The sequence below is a fragment of the Oryzias latipes genome, chromosome 2 (assembly GCF_053564925.1).
Source record: "Oryzias latipes strain Hd-rR chromosome 2, Olatipes_Hd-rR_3.1".
NCBI classification, from domain to species: Eukaryota; Metazoa; Chordata; class Actinopteri; order Beloniformes; family Adrianichthyidae; genus Oryzias; species Oryzias latipes.
In genome coordinates, this window is record NC_136238.1 from 29,057,505 (window position 1) to 29,068,493 (window position 10,989).

Below are 10,989 nucleotides of genomic sequence, written 5' to 3' on the forward strand. Positions count from 1 at the left end.
TTCTTCTTCATCATATGGGATTTGATTTTGTGTTTTTCAGCTGCTGATCTCAGGTTTCTTCATTTATTTAGTCACTTACTTTAATGTCAGAAGCAAAAGCTGTTCTTCTGTCTTATGGTTAAAAGCAACAAGAAACAATTTCCCACACAAACCTTTCATCTTCCAGAACATTCAGATCCAGATTCTAATGGAGCGATGACTGTTTCTAGTGGAGGATTCTGGTGACCGTCGCTCTGCAGTCATTGATTCACTTCTTTCATTCTTTCTCAGCAACAGAAAGTTTCCTGAAAAGTGTTGATTTAGAAACATCAGTGCTGTTAGACTCTGATGCTATGCCAATGATTGCTGATGCTGTTCCGTGGGTCGCCTCATGTAATCATAGACTGTTTTAAAGTCAGCATTTTCACTGACCAGACTTTGTGACGTGGCGGAAATGCAGCAAAATGAATTCATACGACATTCATAAAAGGTTATTTCACAAATATTTGAATCTAGTGTGTTTCAGCTGCGCCTTTGGAAAATCTTACACTTGGTGCTAGACCGAAAACTGTGATCAGTCAGATGTCAGTGATAAAAAAAATAATAATCCTAAACATTATACTGTTGTCAGGCATTTTTGTTTTGATTTACTATAAAATGTGATCATGAGCACCAAATTAGAAAATCTCTAGTAAATCTCTCGCGTTTTCTCAGCATGTTTGGATTTGAGTTTACAATTGGATGACAATAAAGACGTGTTCATAGCATGTATAAGTCAATTCGATGCAATTTCATTTTCCTGCATTTTTTTTAAAGAAAAAATATTCATCTGGTCATTGGGGGAGGGGGGGGGGGGGTACAGGGTAAACGACATCAGAGAGTACAGAGACTCGCTCCAGTCGATCTTTCAACTTGGGCCACCTCGCCTTGTTTCTGCAAAAACCCAGCCACATGCTTATTGGCCAAGAGCTGCTTGTTAGCCACCCCTGCTCTAAAAATTAAAGACCTGCATGCCGGATTTGTCATTTAAATTTTGGTCAATCAGATCAACCTTAAAGGTTACCGCCCCCATGGGACAAAACACCCCCTTAAAGACCTGTTCACACCGGGACGAATTTCGCACGCGATATTCGCCAACGTTTAACGCCTCGTGACTAAACAAAGGGCACCAATGTGAGTGTGCACAGCGACCCGAAAAACGCCATGCGTTAAAGCGTCATTTTTTTTTTAAAAAACGCCACAGGTTCGTTTTTTTGGTCTGACGCGCCGCATCAAAAACTATACAACCAATGAGAATGGCGCTTTTGCACACGTGTCTGGAGCTTCTGAAGTTACAGTAAAACACAACATGGGGGCGCTCAGACACAAAACTGTCTTGTTAAGCACACATACGTAACGGCGAAGAAGACATACGCTAAGTAACGTCTACACTACCGCGAAGAAATAAGACGAAGAAGATGCTCACTCACTGACGGACATTCTAAAATATCCCTGAAAACGCTCATGATACATTTTCAGCTCTTGTACCAGTCGATAAAACTCCCCATGTTCTTCTCTTCTCGTAGCTATGTGATGTACCCAAAATCGGCGTCTTTTCCGGCGTCTTTCATCATTCAACAGAACAATAATTTCTACATCGCTGGAGCTGGAGCTACTGGTGCTTGAAATAGTCATGTTTTCTTTGTATGATTCTGACAAGCGTTTAATTACTTGGTCTCTTCTTCTGAATGAAAAGCAAGTCTAAGAAGCATAAAGTTGCGCAGCGCCACCTTGTGTACAGGGGTATTTCTGTTTTACATTAAGCGCCATCTAATCACTCGGCTCATCGTCAGCGAAAATCGCTTGGGGATGAACACAAAAAAACGTGTTGGAAAAACGCTGGCGAATAACGTGCGCCGATATTCGTCCCGGTGTGTACGGCCCTTAGCACTGCGTGCAAATCCAGTGAGCGCGAAGGGACCACTCAAGGTCACCACTCAGTTAAGATTGCAGCCGTGTAGTTGTAAAATGCGGGGTTGCTCGGTTATAGGGTTCGCTCTCTTAGTTCTTGAATACACTTGATCAGTTGTCTTTGCGCCCGTTCAATTAATGGCAGCGAAAAAACACCACAATTATGTGATAATTTCAACAGTAAACAAAACATAAACACTATAATTTCCCTTGTTCTACGGTGTCGCTGACACGGCTAGTAACACATGGATCCTGTAGGAAGTAGAAATAACTTTCCAATTCAATTTAAAATCTGCTTTTCATTGGGAGCTTGTGTATTTAAGTACACAAATATTATTATTTCACATTATATACGGTACAGACCAAAAGTTTGGACACACCTTGTCATTCAAACAGTTTTCTTCATTTCCATGACTATGAAAAATGTAGATTCACACTGAAGGCATCACAACTATGAATGTACACATGTGGAATTATATACATAACAAAAAAGTGCTAAACAACTGAAAATATGTCATATTCAAGGTTTTTTATAGTAGCCACCTTTTGCTTTGATTACTGCTTGCACACTCTTGGCATTCTCTTGATGAGCTTCTAGAGGTAGTCACAAGGTTCCTGACTGAGCAGATTTCAATTTTTATTGGTGTTTGAAAATACACAAACTTATTTAAAAGTTTAAAAGGCCTTTTTCTTGTGTTTGTATTCCTGTAGGTCTCCCTCAGCATTGGATGACTGAAGAGGAAGATCTCTGTAACCAGCAGAGCAACTTTAGAGTGGAACAAAAGGTACCAGAACCTGCCCAAAGTGAAGAGCAACAGAAGGAACCAGATCCTTCACTGATTAATGAGGAACAGGAAGAACCAGAACCTCCACAGATTAAAGAGGAAATGGAGGAACCAGAACCTCCGCAGATAAAACAAAAGCGAGAAGAACACATAAGTCAAGATGAAGAGTTGCCTGATCTGAAGCAGGAGACTGATACCTTGATGGAGATTCCTACTAATGAGGAAGATGAGAACAGTGAAGCAGATCTAAACAATCAGAAGATCTTTAATATAACTGATAGTCAGGATGAAGCCGGAAACCAACATGAAGAATCAACATCAACTACAGATGAAGAGACAGACCCACAGAACAGAGATCAGAGGAAGAGAAGAGACACAAGTCATGTCCAAACTGGGTCTGATGAAATATATTGTGCATGTAAAAAATGTGGTAAAAATCTTAGTTGCTGGTCTCAGTTGAAATTTCACATGAAAACTCATACAGGAAAGAAGACATTTTCTTGTAAAAACTGTGAAAAAAGTTTTAGTTGTGAATCTAGTCTCAAAAAACACAAGACAATTCATACAGGCGAGAAGCCCTTTAAGTGTAAAGATTGTGATTCAAGTTTTAATCAAATATCGAATCTAAACAGACACATGAGAACTCACACAGGAGAAAAGCCTTTTTCTTGTAAAGAATGTGATGCAAGTTTTCATCAGATAAATGGTCTCGAAAGACACATGAGAACTCACACAGGAGAAAAGCCTTTTACTTGTATAGAATGTGATACAAGTTTTAGTGACGCATATAATCTCAAAACCCACATGATGAGTCACACAGGAGAGAAGCCTTTTTCTTGTAAAGAATGTGATAAAGGTTTTAGTCACAGATCTAGTCTCAAAATACACATGAGAACACACACAGGAGAGAAGCCTTTTTCTTGTAAAGAATGTGATAAAAGTTTTAGTGTTATATCTCATCTCAAAACACACATGAGAACTCACACAGGAGAAAAGCCTTTTTCTTGTAAAGAATGTGACAAAAGTTTTAGCCGAAAATCAAATCTCAAAATACACATGAGAACACACACAGGAGAGAAGCCTTTTTTTTGCAAAGAATGTGCTAAAAGTTTTAGTCATCTATCTCATCTCAAAACGCACATGATAACTCACACAGGAGAAAAGCCTTTCCCTTGCAATGAATGTGATAAAAGTTTTAGTCAAATATCAAATCTCAAAATACACATGAGAACTCACACAGGAGAGAGGCCTTTTATTTGTAAAGAATGTGATAAAAGTTTTAGTCATCTTACTGATCTCAAAACGCACATGAGAATTCACACAGGAGAAAAGCCTTTCCCTTGCAATAAATGTGATGCCAGTTTTAGTCGAATACCTACTCTAAAAACACACATGAAAACTCATTCAGGTGAGAGATAGTTTTTATGGCTGATAAATGGCTCAGCCACAGATGTAATCTAGTAAAATACATTAGAACTCACACGCGTGAGAAGCTTTTATTTTGTAAAAATAAATAAACAGTTAACAGTTACATCAGCCTGACCTTTCATTACATGTACACACCCCCAAGCTGGTGGCCTCAATAACACAGACATTGATGTTGTAAATCAGTTCAAAGGAGGCGTTAATTACATTTTTTACCTGTCGTATTATTATGAGAAATGTTTTGTAAACATCTTTAAGATTTGTTGTCATAATTTCATTATTGTTATAGACTAAAAGAAGGGACTGCAGTTTTTAATTTGTCAAGGCATGTGAGCTAGTAACCATTAAGTGAAAAATGATTTTCCCACATTCTTTTAAATCCACTAACTAATGTAATCAATATGAATCAGCTGATGTGGGTGAAAGTGAAATTTCTGAAGGAGTTTTCAAGCAATAAATCAAACTCTACTTATACCTCAGTTAATGATCACTGTATTTAATTAAGCATATATGATTTAAGTGACATTTTTGTTTTGTTTTCTGTCTTTTTAATCTATGCATTTCATCATTTCTGTAATGAGTTTGATAAATATGTGTAAATTCTTTATTGCTTTGACTACAATGCTTGAAATAAATCAATAAAATCAAAATCAAAAATCAGTTGTGGGTGTTCGTGAGTGCATATGGTCCTGGCAGTGAGAGGAATGAAGAGGAGAGAGTGACCTTCTGGAACGACTTGGATGAGTGCTTGCAAGGATTTGGAGCAAATGTGCTGATGGGAGATCTGAATGCTAGAGTAGGTGATGAGAAAATTGAGGGTGTTGTTGGAGGGCATGGTGTTCCTGGAAAGAATGATAATGGTGAGAGACTGATAGGAATGTGCACTGAAAGAGAGATGGTGATTGGGAATACATGGTTCAGAAAGAAAGAGATCCATAAGTATACGTGGGTGATACTTATGGCAGAGTGGTGGAAGAGTGATTGATAAAGCACTGATGGATTATGTGGTGGTTTCAAAGGTTTCATGTAGTAGATTGCTGGATGTAAGTGTGAGGAGGGGAGAGAGTGGAGGTATGTCTGATCAATATTTGGTGGAAGGAAGGTTGCGTGTGGGTATGCCATGGGTGAGATCGAGAAAGAGAGGGGAGGCAAGACAAGTTCTGAGAGTGAGTGTTTTGAAGAACAGAGAGAAAATGTGTGAGTATCAGAAGGAATTAGGTTGCAAGTGGAATATGGTGAAGGAGCAAATGGTTGTTGGAGTGGAGGAAGAATGGCAACAGTTCAAGAGTGCAGTGGTTGGATGTGCAGAGGAAGTGTGTGGTGTGAGACGTGTTGGGGGGTAGTGTAAGAAAGGGAAGTGAATGTATGAAGTCATGTGAATGAAGTCATATGAGTGTTATAAGGAGAAGAAAGGGATGCTAAGAGATCTGTGCGTGAGGCAAGAGCGGCTGCGGACGAAAGGTGGGGCAGACAGTTGTCTGATAATTTTCGAGAGAACAAAATAAATGTTTTGGAAGGAGGTGAAAAGGGTGCGAAAGGGAGTGTCGGGGAGGGAGGAGCAAGTAAAAACAAAGGACAGAAGGATGTTGAAAGAGGGGAATGCAGTAAGAAAAAGGTGGGCGGAGTATTTTGAGAGGCTGTTGAATGTGGAGGAAGACCGGGATGCTGTGATTGCGACGGATGGAAGGGAAAGTAGACTGAATGTATTGGGAGGGTTGAATGAAGCGTTAATTTCGGGAGAGAAAGTTGAGCAAGCTGTGGGAAAGTTGGTGTGGATGGGTGTGCTGTGGAATGCCTGAAGTGTGGTGGAGTGATCGTGATTGAGTGGTTAGTGAGACTGTTGAATGTGTGTTTTGCAAATGGGCAGGTGCCGCTTGATTGGAAGAGTGTGTGTGTGGTTCCCCTGTACAAGGGTAAGGGTGATAAGTATAAATGTGGTAGTTTTAGGGGTATTAGTCTGCTGAGTGTTGCAGGCAAATTGTATGGGAGAGTGCTGATTAATAGGGTAGTGGAGGGGACTGAGTGTATGATTGGTGAAGAGCAGTGTGGTTTCAGGAGAGGTAGAGGGTGTGTGGATCAGGTGTTTGTTGTGAGACAGGTGTGTGAAAGGTTTTTGGCTAAGGGAGGGAGGTGTTTTGGGCATTCATGGATTTAGAGAAGGCATATGATAGGATTGATAAAGAGCCGTTGTGGGTTGTGTTGAGTATGTATGGTATTGATGGTAGATTGTTGGAAGGTGTGAAGAGTTTTTATAGAAACAGTAGAGCGTGTGTGAGAGTGGGAAATAGCATGAGTGAGTGGTTTGGATGCTCCAGTGTCTTTTGGATTCAGGATGAGTCCACCATGATGATCATCCTTGGGAACTTTCCGGTTCCGGGTTACACAGCAGGATGCGTGGCGTGCCTCTCTGCGAATACAACTATCTTCAAATTACTTAAAAAGTTGATTTTTCTCCAAAAAAGAGAGCTGACTATGCCCCCGACGAAAACCCAAGAATACGAAGACCTCAAAAAGTCTCTTGACATTATTCAAGAAACGCTGAAAAGTATTATGGATCAAGTGTCGGCTAAGCTATCACCACTTTGGGAAATGATGGAAAAGTTCCGAAGATTTCGGGCTCAAAACGAGCAGCGAGAAAACCGGGTCGAGATTCTGGAGAAAAGACTGGACGATGTGGAACAGCAAGTAAGGATGAATAATGTCATTCTCACTGGAGTACCAATCAAGCCTCGAGCGAAACTAACAGCAGGAGCAAGCACTGCTAATGCTAGCGCTAGCGTAGCTAGCAGTGCTAATACGGAGATCGGTGCAGAGTCTCTGGTACGCCAAATGGAAACATTTCTCACATCTAAAGGGATTTCCCTGGATCGCAATACCATCGAGACCTGCCACCTGCTCCCCAGGAGAAAGGAGACGGATAAACCAGCGATCCTCATCAGGTTTGTGAATCATAAACACAAGCTAGCTCTGATGAATCAACGCAAAAATCTCAGAGGATCTGCTGTTTATCTGAACGACCATCTGACCAGAAGGAATGCTGAAATCTCCAAACATGCACGGCTTCTCAGGAAGCGTAAGCAGATTGAGAACACTTGGGTTAAAGGCTGCAGGATTTACGTCAAACCACTCGGTCCAGAGGACCGGTCCAAGGTTCTGGTCGTGAACACCATGAAGGACTTTGAGAAGTGCTTGATTACGGTTGTCTGAAACAACGTGGAGTAATAAATCAAAGAGCCAAATAATGTCAAGAAATATGACACCTGGAATCATCACTTTCTCTTTATGTCTGACGTCACCTGAATAACAGCAGAGTTCTGACCTGCAGACAACTTGACCTCAACTTTCACCGCAGCTGATATCAGCTGAAGAAGGATATGGACCTGAATCTAATGTCTGCAGACATAACATGGAAGGAAACTATTAACTGTTTAAACCAAGAGAATCGGCTGTTATCAGTAAAAGAAGAAATGCCAACCTTGGACAATCGACAGTTTATGAACCCTTTTTATTTTTCCCTTACAGCATTACTTTATTATAAAAAAATAAAAATACAAAAAAAATATATATAAAAAGAGTAAAACAAATGATTAATCACTTACTGAAAATTGTTAAATTGATTGACCTTTGATGATATTACTTCAGTTGCTCCTAAAATTGATAAATTGATTCAAAAATCTTTCCTAATGTAGCATAATTTTGCACATGTTTTTAACTTTTGATACTTGATGAAATTTTGCTATGAAAATTCCTGAAACAGTGTTGTGTCTACTTTACTGGTATAGTTTTATGTTTTAAAGCACATGAATGACTTTTAAAAGTAACATAATCTGCATATATTTCAGATGCTGCATTTGCCATGTTGATTCCTAAAGGGGTTATTTTTGACGTAGTACTTAAGTAATTGATCTTTGGCATGTGCTTTATCAATACCTTATGATTCTTAATTCTGTCTGATAAAACCTAGGAACCGGATAAAATTTCAAAATAAAAGACGTACAAACACCACAATCACTGCTGGATGATAAATACATTTACTCTTTATTTTCTGTCAATAAATAATATTTATCAATAAATCCTTGATTGTAAATGATGGATCTAAAGTTGAAAAGAAGTCAAAGTGCTGACTCAGCACAGATCAAAGGAGACACAGATGATTTCCTAGAATGAAGAAAACATCAAACATCATGATGTGATCTGGAACTGAGCTGTTCTTCAGAAGATCCTCCCAAACATGGAAACTGTTGCTGCAACACGTGAAGGTTTGGTTCTGTTGCTAGTGAGATCTGATGGATCAGAACCAGACTTCTGTCAGCTGGAACTGGGGCTTCTTCCAGACCATGTGACCTAAAGTTCCAACATGGTTTCAATGAAATGTGGAGGTTTTCCAGGAAACGTTGCTGCAGTTCCTCCGTCTCATCAAATGAGAGATTTCTCTGCACTAAAGAAGAAAATCTTCCAGAACAGCTTCAAGCTGCAGAAAAACTGTTTCCATCATTCTGAGGACATTTCTTTAGGCTTCATGTGAAGAAAACAAACTGTTTGAAAAGATGAAAACAGAAACGTTTCTAGAAGCTGCAGATGCAGTTACAAAGAACAGCCAGCAGGTGACTCACTGTGGGAGTCTCTGAAAGTTCTGCCTCCAACCATGAAGGGATTTGAACCCTCAATCTTCTGATCCGAAGTCAGACGCCTTGTCCATTAGGCCACATGGTCTGTGAGAACAGCTAGGTACAGCTGGAGTTGGACGAAGCTGAAGAAGAGGAGGAAATTCTGCTGCCTCAAAGAGGAAGGAGGAGGAGGCGCTGCAGTGTGCTCCTCCTCATGAGTCCTGAAGCTGCACCGTCAGCTGCAGAGCTTCAGAGCTGCTTCCTTCTCAGACTTTCCACTTTCTTTGGCTCTCTGGCTCTGATGCTGCTGCAGAAAAACCAGCAGCTGCAGAAAAACTCTGCAGAGACTCACAGAGAGAGGATGGAGGCAGCAGATGAAGCTGCTGCAGACTGACAGCTGATGGAACTGAAGCACTTTCTACATTCTAGTTCCAAATGTTCTACAGAATCAATCAGAGGTTGAAAGTCTTCCTCAGTACTCGAGTACTTTAGTTCAGCAGCTCCTCTTTTCCTCTAAGGTGAAGCTTCATGTGGACGACTTCTTCTTCTCTCCTCTTTTCTGGAGCTTGGGCTCCATGCAGTCTGATCAGCTCTGATTTGGGCTTCAGTTGATGTTTGTGATCAGGAACTCTGGATTCTTCTTAGAAGATCTGGGGCCTCATTTATAAAATTTTGCGTAGGATTTGCGTTGTATGGATGAAACATAGGACGTGCGTACGCACAGAAATATTCGGATTTATAAAACCGTGCGCACGCACATCCTACGCATCTTTTCACACAGGATGGCCGTGGTCCTCCCTTTGACCTGGACAGTGGTTGCCATGGCGACCTGCAAACTCACCAAGCTGGAACTTAGAAGAAGAAAAAGAGACCAAAATGATTGATAAAGCAGGTTTTCCAGGGAAATCCCACAAAGTGCTTTCTAAGCTAGAACTAAGAATATCCAGCATGCATTTGGAAAAACTCATTAGCTTCTTGTGGAAAATGATGAGTCATTGTAAAAGCATTCTATGAATGCTCAGAAAACTTCCTCTAAGGTTGTGGTTGTTTGGAGAAGTCCTCCTCTTCAAAGAAGTTCTCCTGACCATCTTCAAAGCCACTTTCTGCTTTTTCAAACGCTACTGTTCAACAAAAACTTGGTTTCTGCCACAAAACCAACCTTAGACACTGAAACAGAATGAATCCAATGCAGAAATGTGTTGACACCTTTAATTCAAAGCTTCAATCAGTTTGAATCTCATGAAGAACATTTCAAAAATCCACATTTGGATCAGGCGTCTTCATCAGAGCACAACTCATGTTTCCAGGACTGTGACTCACCAATAGATCCTCATTTCCTTTACACAATCTGTTTCCATCATTTGGATTTTTCATCAAAACTTGAGTTAGAAAAGAATTGTTGCCCCAAAATGTCCAGTTTGAATGGTCTCCAGTTTGTTGTGTTTGGTTGCTAGGTAACAGGGTCTTTAATGTCTATGATGTCATGGTGGCTTTCAGAGTTGAACTCCTGAATATGACGGTAAACATTTGGATTGAACCAAAATGGGATTGAAGCTCATGCTAAATCCTGATCTCAATGCTGAAAAAACCTCCTCCTAGATTCTGGTTGTTTGGAGAAGTCCTCCTCTTCCAAGAATTCCTGAAAAAAGCCCTCATTTCTCCTGACCATCTTCAAAGCCACTTTCTGCTTTAGTTTAGTCCAAACTTGCTTTATGCTGACAACATTTACAGCTTGAATCCATCTGAAGAATCCAAGGAAACAAACCAATCTAAGTCTGCATTCATGCCACTTCAGAACCAACAAAGCATGTTTCCAGGACGCTGACTTACCAATAGAACTTGGGATTTCCTTTGCAGAATCCTTCTCCGTGTGTTTTCCTTTGTTTTTCTCCCCAAAACCTAAAGCAGAGATTTTTTTCTGAGCTGCAGAACAAACGTCTGACTGCTTTAACCGCCGTTGATGGTTTGTTGTGTTTCCCTCTATAGCTGCTGCGGTCTTGGTGTGGTTGCTAGGTAACGCTGTCTTTGATGATGATGACGTCAGAGTGGCCTCTAGAATGGACTTTTCTCTTGTGTAACCAGGAGCTGTAACCTTTAGGGCACTAGGACCCAGAAAGAGGTCCAGGCAGTGACGGTGTTCAGTGACGGACTGCGCAGCCGCACTTCCTCCAAACGCCACTATTCATCCAGCGCGTGGAGCGCCAGAGTCCAAACGGGCTTAAGGCGCTTTGATAAAGCGCTCT

The 10,989-nt window shown here is 40.7% G+C and overlaps 3 protein-coding genes and 1 non-coding gene across 7 annotated transcripts in view; 2 read left to right on the forward strand and 2 right to left on the reverse strand.

Moving 5' to 3' along the window:
- The window catches only part of LOC144987433 (uncharacterized), a 39,235-nt gene extending 34,437 nt beyond the window's left edge, over positions 1 to 4,798 (forward strand). For both annotated transcript variants that reach the window (XM_078936842.1, XM_078936849.1), the window contains exon 2: positions 2,641 to 4,798. In XM_078936842.1, the coding sequence (XP_078792968.1) occupies positions 2,641 to 4,133 (1,493 nt within the window). In that variant the 3' untranslated portion in view covers positions 4,134 to 4,798. The remainder of the gene's footprint in view (positions 1 to 2,640) is intronic.
- LOC111949070 (NACHT, LRR and PYD domains-containing protein 12-like) overlaps positions 1 to 10,989 on the reverse strand; it is a 350,272-nt gene that overhangs the window by 238,241 nt on the left and 101,042 nt on the right. The gene's annotated exons all lie outside the window — the stretch shown is intronic.
- LOC144987763 (uncharacterized) overlaps positions 1 to 10,989 on the forward strand; it is a 296,127-nt gene that overhangs the window by 160,309 nt on the left and 124,829 nt on the right. The gene's annotated exons all lie outside the window — the stretch shown is intronic.
- On the reverse strand, positions 8,780 to 8,852 carry trnar-ucg (transfer RNA arginine (anticodon UCG)). The gene has a single exon. It is a non-coding gene; the product is annotated as a tRNA-Arg (tRNA).